The sequence below is a fragment of the Lepus europaeus genome, chromosome 18, assembly GCF_033115175.1.
Source record: "Lepus europaeus isolate LE1 chromosome 18, mLepTim1.pri, whole genome shotgun sequence".
Lineage (NCBI taxonomy): Eukaryota > Metazoa > Chordata > Mammalia > Lagomorpha > Leporidae > Lepus > Lepus europaeus.
In genome coordinates, this window is record NC_084844.1 from 76,058,614 (window position 1) to 76,081,490 (window position 22,877).

At 40.2% G+C, this 22,877-nt stretch overlaps 1 protein-coding gene and 2 pseudogenes across 7 annotated transcripts in view; 2 read left to right on the top strand and 1 right to left on the bottom strand.

Moving 5' to 3' along the window:
• The window catches only part of LOC133747332 (zinc finger protein ZFP2-like), a 48,636-nt gene extending 45,797 nt beyond the window's left edge, over window positions 1-2,839 (top strand). For all 7 annotated transcript variants that reach the window (XM_062175725.1, XM_062175726.1, XM_062175723.1 and 4 more), the window contains one exon: window positions 337-2,839. In XM_062175725.1, the coding sequence (XP_062031709.1) occupies window positions 337-2,225 (1,889 nt within the window). In that variant the 3' untranslated portion in view covers window positions 2,226-2,839. The remainder of the gene's footprint in view (window positions 1-336) is intronic.
• LOC133747049 (adenomatous polyposis coli protein 2-like) overlaps window positions 1-22,877 on the bottom strand; it is an 834,579-nt pseudogene that overhangs the window by 394,881 nt on the left and 416,821 nt on the right.
• The window catches only part of LOC133776803 (dystrophia myotonica WD repeat-containing protein-like), a 37,278-nt pseudogene continuing 22,691 nt past the window's right edge, over window positions 8,291-22,877 (top strand).

Consider the following 22,877-nt stretch of genomic DNA (forward strand, 5'->3'; position numbering starts at 1 on the left):
GCCCAGCCTTAGCCCTCCTTATAAAGGTCTAGCCCCTGGGAGTTGGGGCCTTCTGCCACCTGCTCCATCTTGTACACACAGCCAGTTACTCACCCACCTCTGTGGATTAATTTTCTCTGAATAAATTCGGTCTGGCTGTAAATTGATACACTGTCTCCTCTATTCTACAACTCTTTTCCTAACTTTTTGGTGCCCTATGTGAGGAGGCACCAATGCAGAACTTTTCCTAACATCTTATCCCTCTTAAATACAAGTAACTTCATTCCTTTTACATGAGTATGCTAGGAGAAGCAATTATATTTGATTTAGTGACTTTTTTTTTTTTTCTCACTTCAGTTGCCATGAAACTGGATGAACTGATTAAGACCAACCAGAAAAGTCTGGAGAAAAATCTGAATCAGAATGTTATGAAAAATAATAACACATTAACTCCCAAGAGAGTTGAATTCAGAAAAACACTTAATTTAAGTATAAGCCATATTCCAAAACTGAATATCAAAAAGAGAAACTATTCAGGAATAAAACCTGAAGAATGTAGTATATGTCAGAATGTGTATCCCCATTGTGGGCCTGATCAGCTACAAGCTGGAGAGAAATTTGATGCTACTACGGTACCTGGGAACACTCTCCAGTTCTGTGAGCCTCTTAATGAACAGCACAAAATTCAGACCATGGAGCAGGCACTTGAACAAATTGGACAAGGGAAAGTCTTCAAAAGGAAGAATATATTCTATGAATCTGAGAAGCTTTTTATGGTAGAAACCTGTAATAAGCCAACTGCCATTATTGGCAAGACAACTCAAATACTACAAGATTTCCATAAAAAGTCTAACCTCAGTATACATCAACAAAGTCCCAAAAGAGAGAACGTTTATAAATATATTGGGCCTGTGGAACCTGTCATTTACCAATCATATGTTAGAATGAATCATAGACCAAATATAGAGAAGAAATCGTATGCATGTAAAACTTGTGGGAAGTCATTCAGTAATAAATTCTGCCATCCCCTCCATCACAGCACTCATATAGTGGAAAACCCTCATGTGTGTAATGATTGTAGAGAAACCACTCACCAGAAGTCAGGTGTCATTAGACATCAGAGAATTCACACAGGGTTGAAATCTTATAAATGTAATGACTGTGGGAAGTTCTTTGGCCAGAAGAAACACCTCATAAATCATCAGAGAATTCACACAGGGGAGAAACCTTATGAATGCAATGACTGTGGAAAAGCCTTTGGCCAGAAGTCACAACTCAAAATTCATCAGAGAAGTCACACAGGGGAGAAGCCTTATGAATGCAATGACTGTGGAAAAGCCTTTGGCCAGGAGTCACACCTCATAAATCATCAGAGAATTCACACAGGGGATAAGCCTTATGAGTGCAATGACTGTGGAAAAGCCTTTGGCCAGAAGTCACAACTCAAAACTCATCAGAGAAGTCACACAGGGGAGAAGCCTTATGAATGCAATGACTGTGGAAAAGCCTTTGGCCGGAAGTCAATCCTCATAAATCATCAGAGAAGTCACACAGGGGAGAGGCCTTATGAGTGCAATGACTGTGGAAAAGCCTTTGGCCAGTTGTCACACCTCAGAAAGCATCAGAGAAGTCACACAGGGGAGAGGCCTTATGAGTGCAATGACTGTGGAAAAGCCTTTGGCCGGAAGTCACACCTCAGAAAGCATCAGAGAAGTCACACAGGGGAGAAACCTTATGAATGCAGTGACTGTGGGAAAACCTTTGGCCAGAAGTCAAACCTCAGAATGCATCAGAGAATTCACACAGGGGAGAAACCTTATGAATGCAATGACTGTGGAAATGCCTTTAGCCAGAAATCAGCACTCACAAAGCATCAGAGAATTCACACAGGGGAGAAACCTTATGAATGCAGTGACTGTGGGAAAATCTTTGGCCAGAAGTCAAACCTCAAAACGCATCAGAGAATTCACACAGGGGAGAAACCTTATGAATGCAGTGACTGTGGGAAAACCTTTGGCCAGAAGTCATACCTCATAAATCATCAGAGAATTCACACAGGGGAGAAACCTTATGAATGCAATGACTGTGGAAAAACCTTTGGCCAGAAGCCACACCTCAAAATGCATCAGAGAATTCACACACGGGATAAGCCTTATGAATGCAATGACTGTGGAAAAACCTTTGGCCAGAAGTCACAACTCAAAATGCATCAGAGAAGTCACACCATGGAGAAAGCTTATAAATGAAATGACTGTGGAAAAGCCTTTGGTCCCATCCTTGCATACCAAGGATAAATCCCACTTGGTCTGGGTGGATGATCTTTCTGATGCATTGTTAGATTCAGTTGGCCAGAATTTTGTTGCGGATCTTTGCATGTATGTTCACCAGGGAAATTGGTCTATAATTACTTTCTCTGTTGTAGTTTTTTCAGGTTTAGGAATGAAGGTGATGCTGGCTTCATAGAAAGAATTTGGGAGAATCACCTCTCTCTCAATTGTTTTGAATAACTTGAGAAGAATTGCAGTTAGTTCTTTTTTTTTTTTAACTTTTATTTAATGAATATAAATTTCCAGTGTACAGCTTATGGATTACAATGGCTTCCCCCCCCCATAACTTCCCTCCCACCCGCAACCCTCCCCTCTCCCACTCCCTCTCCCCCTCCATTTGCATCAAGATTCATTTTCAATTCTCTTTATATACAGAATATCAATTCAGTATAAAGATTTCAACAGTTTGCACCCACATAGAAACACAAAGTGAAACATACTGTTTGAGTACTAGTTATAGCATTAAATCACAATGTACAGCACATTAAGGACAGAGATCCCACATGAGGAGCAAGTGCACAGTGGCTCCTGTTGTTGACCCAACAAATTGACACTCTAGTTTATGGCGCCAGTAACCATCCTAGGCTGTCGTCGTGAGTTGCCAAGGCTATGGAAGCCTTCCAAGTTTGCCGACTCTGATCATATTTAGACAAGGTCATACAAGACAGAGTGAGGATAGTAACCAATGATCCTAAGAGTGGCATTTACCAGGTTTGAACAATTATACAGCATTAAGTGGGGAAGAGGACCATCAGTACACACAGGTTGGGAGTAGAGCCATTGGTGGTAGAGTAGAGGTTATGATTACAAAGGAATGAGGCCCAAGTGCACTAGACAGGGCCTAGAACAAAGGACAGAGTCATTATTAGAGGAGCTAAGAAAGGTGCTGTCTAAGTTACAATTAAGTTTTCTGATTGAGAGGCAAATAGAACCTGATAGAAGGGGCTTGATAATAATCTGGTGGGCTTTAGGCCTTGTAAATTCAGAGGCCCAGACCTATCTATCTCTTCACATGGGGTATATCCTAAGGGAGGTGTGAACCTCCTAGGGGAAGGCACTCTGTTGACTTTCATTACTTGGCTGGCCTGGGAGGAGAGCTGGCCAGGTAAAGGCAGGGGGCATCTCTAACAAGAAATTTACAGTTCTGCCTGCAATGTTGCTGACCCTACTTGACCATCCCCTCAGCTGCAGTGGTCACTTTGGAAGTTGGGCTGAGTGAAGGGCTTTTCAGCTTAGAGCCAATAAGATCTGTGGCTCTGACCTGGGCATCCTTCGACTCCAGGGCAGGTCCATTTCCAGTGATCCAACTCTTGGCAGAGCTGCCAGGGCTCTTCACAAGCTGACTTCTGCTGAAGCCGAGGCTTACCACTTTGAAAGCCACTGCAGTGGACTGGCCTGTTGGGTCTCCTTGAGGGCAGATCACTGTACAGATCAGCCATTAATAGGCCTGCCACCCATTGCTTCTGATGCCGAGCTTTCTTTTCCTCCTGGTTTGTGTTAAAGCAGACCAGAGGATGCAAGTCAAGGGAGTGCCCGTTTCCCATCTCTAATCCTCGGTGGCCTGAACTACAAGTCTATAGTCACAGGCATGTTCTGTAGTAGTTTTTCTAAGGTAGACAATGCCCATGAGGAAAATTATATTCTCACTTTAAAACTTTCTTTCCCTTTGGTCTGAAAGGGAGGTTTTTTCTACTTACTGCTTACTTCGCTGATGGCGAAGTGAATCTAGCTATGAGATTATTATTTGAGTTCTTATTTTGGCTATGCTATTGCAGAAAAATGTTAGCCATCTCTTTTATAAGGTCTAAAGATTAAATTGTGCATCCTACAGATTCCTTCATAATAGAATTAGTTTCCTACCTTGAAGAGAATAGAGAAATGAAAGAACAAGTTGGGCTTAGAATAGAGAAATGAGGGAGCAAGTCCTAGATCGCTTGCTGACAATAGCAATATCACATGAATACTTAGCAAACCGTTTCAACCATTAGATAACAACTTAAGAAAACATTTACCAGAAGGTCCAATGCCTTCTATAAATCTTAAGAATCATGTATTTGAAAACACCTCTTAACTATCTAACATGGTGTAGTTTGTTTAGCCAGTAAACTTAAGCACAACCATCTAAAATGTTTTTAGTTTCTTTCTACCAACAAGTCTAAAACATATGATACACAGATTCAGGTCCCACAAATTAAAATGTATCTTTGATTTTAGCAGCTTAAATTATGGACAATCTTATCTATAAGCCATTTAAAATAAAACTCTTAATAAAATTTCCCCATGTGGACATACAATATGTACACACATATAATATAGCATAATAGACCAATATAGCAATTTTAATAATAGCTTTTAAAATCTTTAACTCTTTTTGTAGATTGCCAATTGATTTGAATTGCTTTTTCTTTTTAGTAACCTCAGTTAACCATACTTTCTCTCAGTTGGTACTGTTAACACATTATTGGCTTCATCTGTTTACAGAGCCATCCCAAAGTACTGAATACAATAAAGGTGGCTGGAAAAAGTCCATAGGAACCTATAGGAGGACAGCTAAACTCAGAACCAACAACGCTTTAGTTTTATGAGCAGCAGATCATATATAACTGTGGATGACAAAAGACTTTAAGTCGCCATGTTTAAAATTATAAACTCATCAACCAACAAGAGGCACTTGCTTACTTTACAGTATTTTTGAAAGCACCTGTAGGATTTTACAAGTATTTAACCCTTTAGGCCTCTGGGGCTTTCTCATTAAGATAACTATCATGTCTAGTAACACAAGATCATTAGACTTTTTAATTCTCAAACATTTGTATTAATAGCATTTTCCATTATAGAAACTTAAAGTCTGGTACCACATCACATCTTGACAGTCCTTCTAATATACTCCAAATAGCCTGATTAGTTGGTGTCTCTATAAGATGAGAGACATAGGTCCTTCGATTTTTTCAGTTGGGCCCAAACTGGAAAAACCAAAGTCCAGGATTTACTGGAAATTTTAGAGACCAGATTGTTTGAAACTTTGATTTTTTGAATGCCTGTCAAGAATGCCAAGAAGGCTCAAAATCCAAAATATCTGGTTGAAATAAGATTTCTTAAAATCATGACATAACATAGACCAAATTTGATCATTGTTACAAGGTGATTATTCAAAGTTTTGAAAAAAGCACATATTCAAATAACCCATAGCTCTTAATAAAAATTCAGCTGTTTTTGAACAATTAGAATTTAACAGACATCAAGAGAACATAATAGATTACTTTAACACATTGCTTTAACAGAGCATCAGAGTTTAATTCTATGTCAAAGAGAAATTGAGCTTCCTGTGATCTTTTGCTGTGAGGTTTCCTTCCTTTACCTTCTTTCATATTGGTGACCATGTTTCTGTGTTTCTGTGTGTAAGACATCTTTAAGCATCTTTTGCAGGGCAGGATGAGTGGCAACAAATTCTTTCAGTTTCTGTTTGCTATGAAAAGTCTTAATTTCACCTTCATTCACAAATGAGAGCTTTGCAGGATATAGTATTCTGGGCTGGCAGTTTTTCTCTCTTAGTACCTGGGCTATGTCTCACCATTCCCTTCTAGCTTGTAGGGTTTCTAATGAGAAGTCTGCTGTGAGTCTAATTGGAGATCCTCTAAGAGTGATCTGACGTTTCTCTCTTGCACCTTTTAGGATCTTTTCTTTATGTTTCACTGTGGTGAGTTTGATTACAACATGTCGTGGTGAGGATCTCTTTTGGTCATGTTTATTAGGGGTTCTATAAGCTTCCTGTACTAAGATGCCTCTGTCCTTCTCCAAACCTGGGAAATTTTCTGCTAGTATCTCGCTGAAAATGCCTTCTAATCCTTTCTCCTTCTCCATGCCTTCAGGAACTCCTAGAACCCGAATGTTGGGTTTTTTAATAGTATCCTGTAGATTCCCGACAATATTTTTTAGATTTCTAATTTCTTCTTCTTTTCTTTGGTTTGCCTGTTTCCTTTCCTGTTCTCTGTCTTCTAAGTCTGATATTTTCTCTTCTGCCTCGCCCATTCTGTTTTTAAGGCTCTCTAATGTGTTTGTCATTTGATCTATTGAACTCTTCATTTCATTATGATTTCTAGTCACTATCAGAGTTTCTTGTTCCACTAGTTGTTTCATTTCATTTTGATTCCTCCTTAATATTTCACTTTCACGAGAGAGATTTTCTATCTTGTCCATGAAGGATTTCTGTAGTTCAAGAATTTGTTTTTGAGAACTTCTTAATGTTCTTATCAATTTTTTGAGATCCGCTTCTTGCATTTCTTTGATCTCATCATCTTCATAATCTTGAATTGGGGTGTCTTTTTCATTTGGGGGCGTCATAGTTTCTTCCTTGTTCTTGTTAGCTTGGTTTTTGCGTTTGTTGTTTGGCATGTTGGAGATATTTGGTTTCTTCACTGTGGTGTTTTTTCTTGTTACACTATGGCTCTATATTAAGTGGACTGTCTGCTTTCAGTGGAGCCTTAGAGGCTTGAGATGAGTGTGGCCTGAGAGCTGTGTTTGGTTCCTCAGGGTTGAGGGTGTGTCCAGGATGACACTCCCAGGTTAGGTGTGGTAAATCTCTCTTTCTTTTTTTGATTTAAAAGGGAAGTAATTCCGCACAGCTGAACGTAATTGGAGGTAGTTGGCAGGCAAATGATATACCCACAGGAGCCAGAGATCAGAAGCTCTTTCCCAAGGACCACACAGGGAATCTCTGCTGCCCTCAGTGTGGGCTCCAATTCTCCTGCAGTCTCCCACTGGGTTGCCAAGTTAGATACTAATCTCCTGTTATTTCACCCCTCCCCACAGAGTCAGGTTTTTCTGCTAGGCTCAGGGCTGGTGCAGACCTGAGGTCGCCCTGCTTATGACGTATGTCCAAAATGGCGCCTGCTCTGTCTTGCTCGCCTTTGAGAGGTGAACGGAGAGAGAGAAACTTGTGTCCGTATCAGTCACTTTTTTTAATTTTTTTTCTCTCTCTTCTAGTTAGCCTGGTGAACTTTTCCCCACGGATTTTCAAGCCTCGTTCCCTCTAGCCTCCTCTTTCCGCTTGCCTGCTGGTATCTCAGGCTATGTAGGTTCGGCTCACCTCGCGTTCCAGCGCTGGTGCGTTGAGTCTGCCGCTGGTGTCCCGAACTTGGGCTCCCACGCTCTCCACGCAGGTCCACTGTGAATCACTAGTTCCGGAAGAGTTTCCTCTGCTGTTTCATCCCCTACTCTTCCTTGACCCTGCAGTATCTCCACTTATATTGAACTTTCTCTGCCCCCGGACTAAGTGTGCTCCCTGCCTATTCCGCCATCTTGCCGCCTCCACCCATAGTTAGTTCTTCTTTAAATGTCTGTCAGAATTCAGCAGTGAAGCCATCCAGTCCTGGAATTTTCTTTGTGGCGAGGGTCTTTATTACTGATATCATTTCCATCTGGTTGTGGGTGTGTTTAGTTTTCCTATATCTGTGTTGCTCAATTTAGGAAGGTTTTATGGATGTAAGGAAGGTGGAAAGCCTTTTTGCTGTAATTCATAACTCATAAGATATCAGAGAATTCACACAGGGAATTTTCTATATGACCTTTTTGTACAAGTTATATCTCATGAAATATTAGAGAATTCACCAAGGGGAGAAATGCCTGAATGTAATAAATGTGAATAAGCCTTTGTGGTACAAATCAGACCTCATCAAACATAAAAGAATTCTCATGGGGAGAAATTTTATGAATGTAATGACTCAGAGCCTTTTACCATAATTCAGCCCTTATTGTACATCATCAAATTCATATAGGGAAAAACCCCTTTGAAAGTAAAATCCCTTTAATTACAAGCCATACCTCATAAGACAACAGGGAATTCACATGGGAGAGAAACATAATGGATGTAATGAGTGTTGGAAAGCTCTGCCCAAATCTCTCCTTAGAATGCACAACATATATATCTAATGAATGAAATAAATGTGAGAAAGTCATTTCACATAAGTAATGCCTCATAATCCATCATGGAGTTTGAACAAGGGAGAGACCTTAACAATATAATGAAGGTGGAAGAGCTTTTCCCCAAAATTCATGTAAGTATTGTGACAAAACCTTTTGCTGGAAATCACATCCTATCTAACAGACTCATGTAAGTGAGAAAGCTTATAAATATTATTAGTGTGAAAATATTGTCAGAAGTCAATGGTACATCAGAGAATTGACACAGGTGGTTTCTTAGGAGTATAATGATTGTGTAAAAACCTTTTCTTTATTTCAGGCTTGTATATAGAATTCACAAAAGGTAATATTCTTTGCATGCTGTAAATATGATAAAACCTCTAGCCAGAAATTAGACATCAACAGACTTCAGAGGATTCATAAGGAACAAAATTCCATGCAATGACTTTGGAAAAAGTATTTCTGCTATAAATCAGTCTTCAATTCCCATGAACAGACTCACAAATGAGAAAACATGCATGCATAGAAAAGTTTTGTACCATAAATAATCTCTAGATGGTAAACTAATAATTCACACAAAAGAAAAATCATGAGTGTAATGGAATTGGGAAACCCTTTGCTGTAAGGCAGATTTCCAGGAAGCTTAGCAAGATTACAGAAAAGTCTCTGAAAATGTAACGTCTGAAAGAATTGTTAGCATCACAAAGTGGAGGATAGCTCAAGTGCATGTGTTTTTGTGACCTGGCATCCAAATTGGTATCTCTTTTTCTTTGATGAATTCCTTGTTTATTTATTTAACAGATTTAGAGACAAAGTGTTCCTGTCCATTGGTTTACTATTATATGCCCACAATTGCCATGGTAAGGTCTATGGCAAAAGCTGAGTGCTGAGGGCTGTGAATCTGATTCATCACTGATAACACTGAAGACATTGGATCCTGGTTCTTATGCTGTTATGCATGGAAATGTTTTTCTAATTTCATTTTCAAATAGTTCATTGTTAATATAAAGAAATGCTTCTGGTTTTTAAAATTTTATTTAAATAATTTGTGATCAGTGTGTACTAGTCAGACATTATTACAGGGTGTAGTGCAGTATCTGCACACATTTACACAGTAGATACTAATCAAGCTAAGCAACTACAGTTTTATCAATTTTTTTAAAGATTTATTTATTTGAAAGACAGAGTTACAGAGAGAAGTAGCAGCAGAGAGAGAGAGAGGTCTTCCTCTGCTGGTTCACTCCCCCAGATGGCTGCAATGGCTGGAGCTGTGCCAATCTGATGCCAGGAACCAGGAGCTTCTTCCAGGTCTCCTACTTGGGTTCAGGGACCCAAGGACTTGGGCCATCTTCTACTGCTTTCCCAGGCCATAGCAGAGAGTTGGATTGGAAGAGGAGCTGCCAGGACTAGAACTGGTGCCCACGTGGGATGCTGGTGCTTCAGGCCAGGGTGTTAGCCCACTGTGCCACAATGCTGGCCCCCAAGCAACTACAGTTTAATTCTTCTCCATGATTTGAGACTACCAGCTCCTCTCTTCCAGTTCTTTACACAGAACCTAATACGGTTGAATGTAGTCATCTCATTATATTATGGAACACCAGAAGTTCCTTCTGCCTCTTTGTATTTTGTTACCTATTATCCAATCCCATTCTATCTCTAGCTGCTTCCCTTCTCAGCCTCTAATAATCACAGTTCTGTGTTCAGATCCATTATTTTCTTTCACTTCCACATGTGACAAGGACTATGTGACATTTGTGTTCCTGTTTCTGGCTTATTTCAATTAATTTAATAATATTTTGTTCTTTTTTGTATCTAAATGATGTTCCCCTGTCCATTTTTTTTCATTGATGGACAGCTAGATTGGTTTCAAATCATGGCTGCAGTGAACTGTGTTATGGGAAAATTGCTGTATCTTTGATATGCTCTTCTCATTTCCTTTGAATAAAATTTCCTTCTTATATATAGCCAAGAGCAAGATAACTGTCAAACGGTATGTCAATTTTTATCTTTATTTTAAATTTTTGTTATTTATTTGAAAGAGTTACAGATAGAGGTAGAGACACAGAGAGGTCCTCCATTAGCTGGTTCACTCTACAGATGACTACAAAGGCCGGAGCTGTTCCATTCTGAAGCCTGGAGACAGGAGCTTCCTCCGGGTCTCCCACATGGGTGCATGGGCCCAAGGACTTGGGCCATCTTCTTCTGCTATCCCAGGACATAGCAGAGAGCCGGATTGGAAGAAGAGCAGCTGGAACTAGAACTGGCACCCAAATGGGATGCTGGCCCTTCAGGCCAGGGCTTTAACCCACTGCACCACAGCGCTGGCCCAAATTTTTATCTTTTTTAAGGAGTGACCATGCTGTTCTCCATAACAACTGTACTAATTTGTGTTTTCACTGACCATATATGAAGGTTTTCTTTTCCCATATGCTCTCTAGCATTTGTTATTTTTTATCATTTTGGCATAAAGATGATATAATATTGTTCATGTTTTTGTGTATTTTGAAATCAGTTATTTTGTTTATTAAATATTTGTCTATTTGAAAGGTGGATTTAGAGAGAGGGGGGGATAGACAGAGATAGCTTTCGTCTGCTGGCTCACACCCCAGAGAGTTTTAATAGTTGAGCCTGGGGCATGCTGAAGTCAAGAGCTTCATCTAAGTCTCCCACATGAGTGGCAGGGACCCAAGTCCTTCATCCATCTTCTACTGGTTTCCCAGATGCTTTAGCAGTGAGCTAAATTGGAAGTGGAGAATCCTAAACTCAAATTGAAACTCACATGATATGCTGGCCTCACAGATTGCAGCTTACCCCACTTAGCCACAATGCCAGCCTCTCTATCAATTTAATTCCTCAAAAATAGGTCAGTAATGTTGGCATCTATCTCATTTTGTTTTCTCTCTGTTATTATTCAACTTATTGATGTCTTATTTTTGTTCCCATTATTCCTCTCAATTGCTCTACCCGTGGTCAGTAGCAGCTGCTGTGTTGCTTAAACGCAGTGTATGCTTTAGATTCCTCATTTACTGAGTGCATGTCATTCTCATAGCACTTCCCTGAAATTCTACTATGTCCCAAATCCTCTTCTAGGCACAGAATTCAGGCCACTTTTCTGTTAGGCCTAGATCTTGCCTTTAACATACTACTTGGAATTCAGTAGCTCATGAAATCTGCAGACTGCATAAATGAATGAATATTTTGAGGGCTGTGATTTTGTGGGGGAACTTCATAAGAGACCGAAGGAATAAAATAAATCAAAAGTATCCATAGTATATAAAATGTATACTATTTAACAAGTCACAGAGAAGAGGAAGAAGAAGGAAAGTAGTGAGACTAGAAAGTTTGTGGCAAGACTAACAGGCACTGGTTGAGAACTTAATAAGCCCGTTAGGAAAGCAGTAAGGTTTCTTTATCTCCCTGTAGACTCTGCTCTCCAGAGGCGAACAGGGTCCTCTAAACCCACTTGCTGCACACACAAAAACCTGAGCGTTGTATTCTCCCACAGATGTTGGAGACTGATATTGTGTTCTGATTTATATTTACATAATGGCCAGTGACATTGGGCATAGTCACATGTTTTGACCATTTACATTTCTTCTGAGAAATGTCTATTCAGATCCTTGCCTGTTTCTTCACTGTAGTTTTTGCAGTTTTTCCAATATATATATATATATATATATATATAAGTTCTGGAAATCTGTAAACATTCAGAGTTTTAATTTTTTCTGCCATTCTGTTCATTGTATCTACACTCTGATGTTTACTTTGTTTTGTAGAAGTATCTTAGTTTGATATACTCAAATGTCTGTTTTTATTTTTGTTACTATTGCTATTGGAATCTTACCCAAAACTATTGTCTGTTGACAATATTTAGAGTTTCCCTATGTTTACTTAGGTTTTGGTCTTATGATTAGATTTTTAGTTCACTGTGAGTTCACTTTCACATAGTGTAAGAGATGTTGGAGTCTATTTTCAGGCTTCTACATATGGGTAATCAGGTTCCTCTGTGCCACTTGTGAAAGAGATTCTTCTTTCTCCAGTTCATTTTAGTTCCTTTGTTAAATATGAGTTGCCGGTAGAAATTTGGGTTTATTTCTGTGCTACCTATTCTTTTCCATTGAACTATGTGTCTGTTATTATGTCAGTGCTAACACTTCTTCTTTTTGTTTTTTGCAGTTTATTTATTTATTTGAAAGGCAGAGTTACAGAGAAGTAGAGGCAGAGAGAGAGAGGTCTTCCACCCACTGGTTTACTCCCCAAATGGCCACAATGGCCGGAGCTGTGTTGATCTGAATCCAAGTGTTAGGAGCTTCTTCCAGGTCTCTACGCAGGTTCAGGGGCCCAAAGACTTTGGCCATTTTCTACTTTTTTCTCAGGCTATAACAGAGAGGGGTATAAGAAGTGGAGCAGCTAGAAAACATACTGGCATCCACATGAGATGGTGGCACTGCAGACGGTGACTTTACCTGCTTTGTCATAGTGCTGACCCCTGTAATATGTCTTAAAATATGGTATGATGTCTCCAGCTTTTTTTGTTTTATAATATTGCTTTAGACGTTAAGCATCTCTCATGTTTCTATATGAATTTTAGCATCATTTTTTCTAGCTCTGAGAAGAATATTGTTGGTATGTTGATTGGGATTGCATTGAATCTGTAAATTGCTTTTGGTAGTATGGACATTTTGATAGTATTCTTCCCATTCACAAACATAAGTTTTCTGTGAGACTGTCAAAAAGCCTTGACAAAAATTGGACTTTATTACACAAAAATTGATCACTTTTTGGGATCATTTAAATCCATATTTTTGCACTAATATTTGATAAATAATGAAAGACTCTGAGCATTTTAGTAGGAGAAATTAAAAATATTTATTTTACCAATTTCTTCAAATATTGTTTAGATTTGATATTCAAATATTGTTTAGAGCCATTGTAGTCCCTCTAAATTAGGATCATTTTGCTTTTTGCCTGTTAAACTAGTCCCTTGATTCAACAACCCTTTTTAATGTAATGTATACTTAAAATGTCATTTCATAAGCTAAAAAAATGACAAAGAAGGAAAAAGAAGGGAGGGAGGTTGAGTATATAATTATGTTCTTTGATTTGTTTCTATAAACCATATTGAATCTTTTAAAAGCTAATTAAATTAAAACTCTAAATTGGACCATTATGGCCAATATTTAAAACAAGTGATTAAAACCTGTAGATTTCTTCAATTTTGATTATTTCTTATTTAGAATATCTAAAAGAAATCCGGTTTCTCACTTTAAAGTATACCAATGTACTAGAATTCAGTATTAAATGACTTTGTTTAAAAGTGTTATTTAATCTATTGCTTTAAGTGGTAATACTATGGCCATTGAAAAACAAAATCCTTATCATTTTTCATAAAACAGAAAGGGCCTTTAAAACACCATCACTAAAAATATTAAGAGACCTAAAGTATAGCATTCTTAAAACCCAAATGATACCACTCAAGATTTTCAAACATGCAGGGATAGTTCATGTCAAGTAACTAAATAATTGTTAAGTGTATATATGTAATAGCTTCTATAAATTCTTTTGGCAAGGGCTGGTACTGTGGCATAGTGGGTGAGGCTGCCAGCTGCAGTGCTGGTATTCCATAGGGGCATCAGTTCAAGACCTGACTGCTCCACTTCCTATCCAACTCTCTGCTATGGCCTGGGAAAGCACTATAAAATGGTCCAAGTCCTTGGGCCCCTGCACCTGCATAGGAGACCAGGAAGAGGCTCCTGACTCCTGGCTTCTGGTTGGCACAGCTCCAGCCATGGAGGCCAACTGTGGAGTGAACCAGTGAATAGAAGACCACTCTCTCTGCCTCTCCTTCTCTCTGTAATTCTGACTTTCAAATAATATAAATAAATCTTTAAAAAATTCTTTTGGCAAATAGATGAAGCTATTATACATTTCAAATAGCAAACATACTAGAAAAATATATTGAATAACATTTAAGCAACTCATAAGTATACACAGAAATTTCTCACCATAACAACACAGCAACCACTAAATTTCCAAACTTAATTTTCCACAACTTATAATCTTTAACTCCAGAAGGAGTACTAAATTGACAGAACAGTGGCCTATGTATCAGGATACCTAATTCTTTTTTTTTAATTAAACTTTTATTTAATGAATATAAATTTCCAAAGTACAGCTTATGGGTTACAATGGCTTCCCCCCTCCCGTAACTACCCTCCCGCCCGCAACCCTCCCCTCTCCCGCTCCCTCTCCCCTTCCATTCATGTAAGGATTCATTTTCAATTCTCTTTGTATACAGAAGATCAGCTTAGTATATATTAGGTAAGGTTTTCAACATTTTGCCCATATAGCAATACAAAGTGAAAAGACTACCATTGGATTACTAATTATAGCATCAAATAGCAATGTACAGCACATTAAAGACAGAGAACCCACATGATTTTTTTTTTCGAATTAATTAACTTTCTATGCCATTTCCCCTTCAACACCAAGTTGTTTTTTTTTTTTCATTTCCAATTCTCTTTATATACAGAAGATCACTTCAGTATATCATTAGTAAAGAGCTCATCAGTTTGTGCCCACACAGAAACGCAAAGTATAAGGATAAAGTATTACATTGTATATCTAGAGTCAGGACCTAAGCTGATCAGGTCATTGTTTCTTATAGTGTCCATTTCATTTCAGCAGGTTTCCCCTTTGGTGCTCAGTTAGTTGTCGCCGATCAGGGAAAACAAATGATGTTTGTCTCTTTGGGACTGGCTTAATTCACTCAGCATGATGTTTTCCAGATCCCTCCATCTTGTTTCAAATGACTGGGTTTCATTGTTCCTTACTGCTGTATAGTATTCTATGGAGTACATGTCCCATAATTTCTTTATCCAGTCTACTGTTGATGGGCAGGATACCTAATTCTAATACAGAATTATCCCTGCTACAACTTACCTATGTGACCTTGATCAATTCACTTTACTTCTCTGGGCCTTGGCATTGAGCATCCTCATGTGATAAAGGAGGTTTGGGTAAGATCAGTTGTACTCAAGATCGACTTCAATGATCACTGTTTCCAAACAGGCACCTTAAGAGAAAGTAAAGCTTTAGATCAAAGCTTACATTTTTAAATATAAATATGTTTTAAACTCTTTCTACAACTAGTACAAAACAACACATTCAAATGTGTACCATGCCACTTTTCAATATTTGGGACTAATTAATACATCATTTTAGAGCGTTGTCTTGAGGCCAGCACTGTGGTGTCACCGGTAAAGCCACTGTATGCAGTGTGGGCATCCCATATGGAGGCTGGTTCAAGTTCCGGCTGCTCCACTTTCCATCCAGCTCTCTGCTATAGCCTGGGAGAGCAGTAGAAGTTGGCCCAAGTCCTTGGGCCCCTGAATCTGCATGGGAGACCCCGAAGAGGTCCTGGCTCCAGGCTTCAGATTGGCATATCTCTGACCTTTTAGGCCATCTGGGGAGTGAACCAGCACATGGAGGACCCCTCTCTCTCTCTCTCTCTCTTCCTCTTGTTCATTATCTGTGTAACTCTGACTTCCAAATAAATAAATAAATCTTTTAAAAAATCAAAAGAATATTGTCTTGCACACAGTGAACCACTAAGTACAAGACATTGTTAGTAATATTAGATTGAAATATTGAAATAAACTAGGCAATAAGCCTTAAGATGCAAATTAATACCGAGAAATATAATCTCAAATTTCTGTGTTCAACAAGGTAGTCTCTTTTTCACTACTAACTTTATACTGAATAAGATATTTTGATATTTTGTTAAGAATAAATTTATCGGGGGCCAACACCGTGGCTCACTTGGTTAATTCTCCACCTGTGGTGCTGGTATCCCATATGGGCACTGGGTTCTAGTCCTGGTTGCCCTCTTTCTGTCCAGCTCACTGCTATGGCCCAGGAAGGCAGTGGAGGATGGCCCAACTGCTTGGGCCCTGCACCTGCATGGGAGGCCAGGAGAAAGCACCTGACTCCCGGCTTCCGATGGGTGCAACTCCAACTGCGGCGGCCATTTGGGGAGTGAACCAATGGCAGGAAGACCTTTCTGTCTCTCTCACTGTCTATAACTGCATGTCAAATGAAAAAAATTACTAGTTTTTCATGAAATCTGCAGTTTTGAAAAGGTTCTAAAATCCTTCCAATTCTAAATGTCTATGACTCCTAACTCATTAGCATGTATTGCATTCTTTACATCTAAGTAATCCTAATTCACTTTTAAATGATTAACAGATCTGCTGTTATATATAAATACATGCTTTTCCAAAAATCATACAATAAGCAGGCTACATACCTTACTTCAAGTAAAACTGCCATATCCAGTCCTATAAATTGTAAATAAGACAGTTTAAATTGTTCAGCATTATCAATTATAAATTCCAATAGCATAGCAATAGTCATAAGAATAAAGGGGCCTATGCTGGGGCGTAGCAAGTAAAGCTGTGGCTTGCAGTGCCGACATCCCACATGGGTGCCAGTTCAATTCCTGGCTACTCAAATTACTATCCAGCAGTAGAAGATGGCCCAGGCCCTTGGGCTCCTGCACCTGTGTAGGAGACCAAAAAGAAGCTGCTGGCTCCTGGCTTTGGATAGGCACACAGCCACTGTGGCCAAATGGGGAGTGAACCAGCAGTTGGAAGATGGCTCTCTCTCTCCTTCTCTCTGTGTGTAACTCTGAATTTCAAGTAAAATAAATCTTTTTTACAAAGGAATAAATGAAAAGGAAGATGAAGATTACAAAATTGTTGAACTTTTATTTAATAAATATAAATTTCCAAAGTACAGCCTTTGGATTACAGTGCCCCCCCCCCCATAATTTCCCTCCCACCCATAACCCTCCTATTTCCTGCTCCCTCTCCCATCCCAGAATATTACAAAATTGTATGAAGGACATTTGTATGGTAAACAAATACACTGATTTCTAATGTAATATTTGAATACTTGAAGCAGGAAAGCTAAGTACTTCTTTGCCAAAATAACATGTTTTGTCCAGTGTAAAACCCATTTTCCATCCCAATACACAAAGGGATTTGGGACAATAAGGAAAAAAGAAGCCCACACATGCAGAAATTTTAAGCAAAACAAAATAGAGAATGTGTATTTAGTTTCATATAAATCACATGAGAATTAATAGTATTCCACCAATTTCCAACAAATATTTTTAACTTTAATTAATGAATGAATTTTCATTTACATAGCAGAAAACTTATACTTTCTCCCATAAAACTGAAACAGAAACTTTTTAAAAGTAAAAACTGATGAAAGAATTTTGCAATACATGCTAATGTTAAGTAGCCCAGCAGAGTTTATTTAGAAATACAAACACACACACAGAAAATAAATACATTAAAATCTTACTTAATAGTTCATGGTAATACAGGATCCAATATAGTGTGCAAAAGATTCTGGATTTCCCAGTCACTTTGTATAAGAAATGATTTGCTTTGCTATGTAGCATGTAACTTCAGATTCCTGAACACCTCCACTTTGCTTCTTACTTACCCTGAGTCCCAGCAAATACAGGAACACAGGTGCTGAATCATTCATTTTCCAGGTTTGGGAGTATCAAAGAATTAATGAGTATAGAAAGTTGTACAGCAGAGACCAAGAATATCCAAGGGAGGTCAGGAAAATCAATTGAACAAGTCAAAATACTATGAATGTATACTGAATGCTCTGTTTTTAATATGTCTTACTTGCCTAAAAAGACATGAGGGCTATTGCTCTCTCTCTTAATACAACTAAGGAGAAGATATCACCAATACACAAGAAAAATGAATAGACAGCAGAGCTAATACAAAATCCCAAAAATCCAAAAGAGAAAAACTGGATATGCACTTACACACATCCTGAAGTGGCAATGAAGTAGAACAAATCTAAAATTAGAAAAAAATCTTTTTTAAAGATATATTTATTTATTTGAAAGCAGAGTTACACAGACAGAGGCAGAGAAGAGAGAGGGGTCTTCCATCCACTGGTTCACTCCCCAGTTGGCTGCAATGGCCAGAGTTGCGCTGACCCAAAGCCATGAGCCAGGAGCTTCTTCCAGGTCTCCCACATGGGTGCAGGGGCCCAGGACTTGGGCCATCTTCTACTGCTTTCCCAGGCTATAGCAGAGATCTGGAAAGGAAGTGGATCAGCCGTGACTCCAACCAGCATCCATATGAGATGCCAGCACTGCAGGTGGTGGCTCTACCCACTACGACGCACCACTGGCCCCAAAAATTCTTGTCAAATTAAGAACATTTAACCTTTGTTTTAGAATGAATTATTGAAATATCTAAACTGGGGGAATGCATAATTTCTTTCTTTAGAAATCAGAAGAGAAAAAGAACACTTAAAGGCTACTGTGACACCACACAGAAGGAATGGAGAATCATGACCTCAATTAGCCTAGGGACAGAATAAAAGGGAGGGAAATAAGAACAACAGAATTAAGATGAATAAGCTTTGACAGCTGAGAGAATTTGAATGTAAAGAAAAGGCATGCAGTTAACTGAAACAATAGAGGAAAGTCTGAGAGGAAAAATCATTGTTAAGACATATTAATGGGGCCAGTGCTGTGGCTTAGTAAAGTCAACACCTGCAGTTCTGGTATTCTGCATGGTCACTGTTTTGAGTCCCTGCTGTTCTACTTCTGATCCAGATCTCTGCTGATGGCCTAGGGAAAGAGTAGAATATGGTCCAAGTGCTTGGACCCCTTCACCTGGGTGTGAGTGCTTAGAGGAGGCTCCTGGCCCCTGGCTTTGGATCAGCACAGCTCTGCCCACTGTGGCCATTTGGGGAGTGAACCAGCAGATGGGGGAACTCTCTCTCTCTCTCTCTCTCTCTCTCTCTCTCTCTGTGCTTCTGCCTCTCTGTAACTCTGCCTTTCAAATAAATAAATCTTTTTTTGAAAAAGACATATTAATGAAATAATTACATAGAAATTCCAGCAAGCAATAGAAAAATGGTAGTTAAAACCATAGTTATAGCCATATCAGGACAAGGATAACAACCTTCTACCTTCACACTCTCACCCTTGAAATTCCCATATGTTTGACATCATTCTCATTATTTGAGATTTCACAGCATTTCTCTTTTTTTGTTTTTAAGATTTATTTATTTGAAAGAGTTAACAGAGAGAGGAGAGGCATAGAGAGACAGGTCTTCCATCTGATGGTTGGCTTTCCAAATGGCTACAATGGCTGGAGCTGTGCCAATCTGAAGCCAGGGGCCAGGAGCTTCCTCTGGGTCTCCCATGTGGGTGCAGGGGCTCAAGGTCTTGGGCCAACTTCTACTTCCTTCCCAGGCCACAGATGGGAAGTGGAGCAACCGGGTCTCAAATCGGCACCCATATGGGATGAGGGTGCTTCAAGCCAGGGCGTTAACCCACTGTGCCACAGCGCCAGCCCCCACGGCATTTCAATGCAAATTAACGGTATTTCCAGTGCTGGCGCTGTGGCATCACAGGTAAAGCCATGCAGAAGTGAGACGCATGTGCACCAATCCAGGCCTCCCACCCTGCTCATGCACTCCTGGGCCTGGCACACGGCACCTCCCCCTGCGAGTGTCACAGTGCCCGAGTTTCTCTCTCTGCTGGGATTGGCTGCCGCCCCAGAAGACCCGCCCTTCGTTGACAGGCCTCTTATGGATTAAGTGAGCCGTTGCCACCCGCTGGGCGTCCAGGTGGCGCTCCGGGTCCATCCCAGGCCGGCAGCTGCTCCCTGGAGCCAGGCGCAGTCAGCAGCTCTGCGGGCACTGGAATGAGCTCGCTCAAAAGCCAGTCCCAGATGCTCCTTGGCTTCCCACAGGCAGGGTGCAGGGCTGGAGGGCCTGGCTGTTGCTGTGCTCACCTTGGGTGCACAGCAGGGTGCGGATTCAGGGTCCGCTCCCGAGTCCTTCAACAGTTGGAAAGGAGAACACAGACGTCCGCTCAAGAGTCCACGCTTGCCCCGACTGAGCACTGATTTCAGCTCGAGGCTCCAGGAACCTGTGCGGCCCAGGTGGCTCAGCCGTTTACTCAGCCGCTCCATCACCGGGCTCACACGTGGTGCAGTTCTGAGAGGACAGCGGACAGGAGCAGCCCGAGTGCCCAGACTTGAGAAGTGTAGATGCAGTGAGGAACCTGGAGAGCTTGTTGTTGAGGGGTTCCTGTGTCAGATGGGGAGGGGCTGGGGGACAAACCGCTGCTCTAATCCCCGAGATCGCCTCGTGTGTGGGGGCATCTGGGGACTCATGCGGGCTATTCGGGATTTTATTCATACTATTGTTTTAATGGTGAAGATTTTCTGGACTCACAAAATGTAAAATGATGATTTCTTGAAAATGATAATGGCAGCACTCATATGTCAGCGAATCCTGTACATTTATTTGTGTTTTAAGTGATTTTGTTGTGATAGTAGTAGAGATATTTATTTTTTATCCCTAAGTATGAACAAATCCCTATGTTAATTTTTCTGCGTTATGCTATACGTAATTCCAGGACCACCAGTCATCCCTCAGCTTACTTCAGTAAGTGCAGTTAGGTCAGTTCAAGTTGAGGTGCCTCAGCTGCCTACCTCCGCTTCCCAAACCAAAGGCTTCACTTCCCACATTATTCACTGAAGTCCCACATCCTCCAAGAAGCTTTTTCTGTTGTTATTCTCACTGTTTGAATCAAATGAACCCTCTCTTCCTCAGGTAAGGGCAGCAGATATATTTATACTGTAATTGAAAAAATATTTCAGGTGGTGTGATAGTACAAAGGGAAAACAATAAAAGCTATCCAAGACATACTAACAAGAGGAGTGGGCATTCAGCCTAGCAGTTAAGTGAATGCTTGGGATGTGCACACTTCACATCTGAGTTCCAGAGTGTTTTTTAGGGGTCAAAGTAGGTCCAGGCTGCTCACCACTAGACAGGCCATTCACCAGTAATGAGTCAGTGAAGGGAAACAGGTTTCTTGAAGAAGCCAGCATTCTTGGGATAGAGAGCGTTTGGGATCAAAGAGGTCTGCTCTTACTCCAAGAATGCTGGCTTAAATAAAGCTGTCTAGTTGCATCAACTCTTTTCTTGGTGAATTGGCTGTTCAGGGCTGACCTGCTTAGGCCTGATTTTGACTGGCAACAAACGGCAGCCAGGAGTGGGCGTCTAGTCCTCACATGTTACTGGGGAGAGGCGTGCACTGCTTGTGTCCACCAGGTTGCTCTTGGTGAGCTGACCCCAAGGCTGGGATTTCAGGGCTACCCTCCTTAGCTGCTGAGTCCATTTGCATGGACGCCTTAGCTCTTGTCCTTACTGTGACATCAGCCCCTGTAAACACTTTGTTGGTACAGGGAAACAGTACTTTTGAAGTCCTGGAGCTCCAAGACTCGGTACATTGAACTCAGTGCACACTGGAAATCCTGTTTCTGTGCCATTTGCTTGGGCTCCTGCAAGTTGAACCTCACTTAGGTCATTGGTTCCAGTTCTGGTTGGTGTGAGACAAGAATCTAAGACTCTAATCCCAATCCCTCTGCAAGGAGGGTTTGGTTTGGGTGAGTACACTGTGTGAGAATTAATCTTTGGTAAAATATTGGCAACTCACATTCCATCCAAAAGCCCTCTAAGCCTTATCCTAGCTGATTAGGGTAACGTATAGTTGTGGTTCAATGACAGAGAACAAAATTGGAAATACTGCATGGCTTTATTGTATGTATTAGATTCCAAAGAATGAGGTCTAGGGACTCCCCTTGTTCTCTCAAAGCCAGTTGGAGCTTTCCCCAGAAGCCCCTGGTACAGTTGCCAGTGGGGAACAAGAATCATAAGAATAATGCCATTATCTGCTGCCTTCCAGTCACATTAGCAGGGAGCTGGATCAGAAGCAGAGTAGGGACCACCATTATGGTGGCAGGGATGAAGCTAATACCTATCATAGCCACATGCAGTATGGGTGTCAGCTTGAGTCTCAGCTACTCCACTTCCAATTCAGCTCCCTGTTGATATGCTTGGAAAAGCAGCAGAAGATGACCCAAGTCCTTGGGCTCCTGTGCCCACATGGGAGACCTGGAGGAAGCTCCTGGCCTTGGCTTCAGCCTGGCATAGAGCTGGCTGTTTTGGCCATTTGGGGAGTGAACCAGTGAATGAAAGAGTCTTCTCTCTGTCTAACTGATGCTTTCAAATACATTTTTTTTAGAAAGCAGTACATCCAGGACAGCATCAGGCAATTCTTTATGTGATGCTGGCATTGCAAGTGTTGGCTTGACCTGCTGTACCACAGCATCAATCCCCGTTTTATACTTTTGATGCTACTGTGAATGGATTTTCTTAATTTACTTTTCAGTTTGTTTTCAATGTATAGAAATACAAATGACTTTTGTGTGTTGATTTTGTATCCTACAAGTTTACTGAACTTATTTATAAGTTCTAATTTTTTTGATAGAGTCCTTTGAATTTTCTACACACTAAATGGATACACCTGTACAAAGAAACAATTTTACTTTACACATGGAAAGGCTGTATATGGGCTGTACCATGAAATTATAAAACAACCAAGATGCAGAAAGGGCAAATAATTGGACAAGGATACCCAATATTGTAAGATTATCACTTTTGTCTGAATTAGTCTATGAATGGAATATAGTCCCCATTTAAGTCCCAATAATTTACACTTTAATAAAAATGTTTAAATATCCTAAT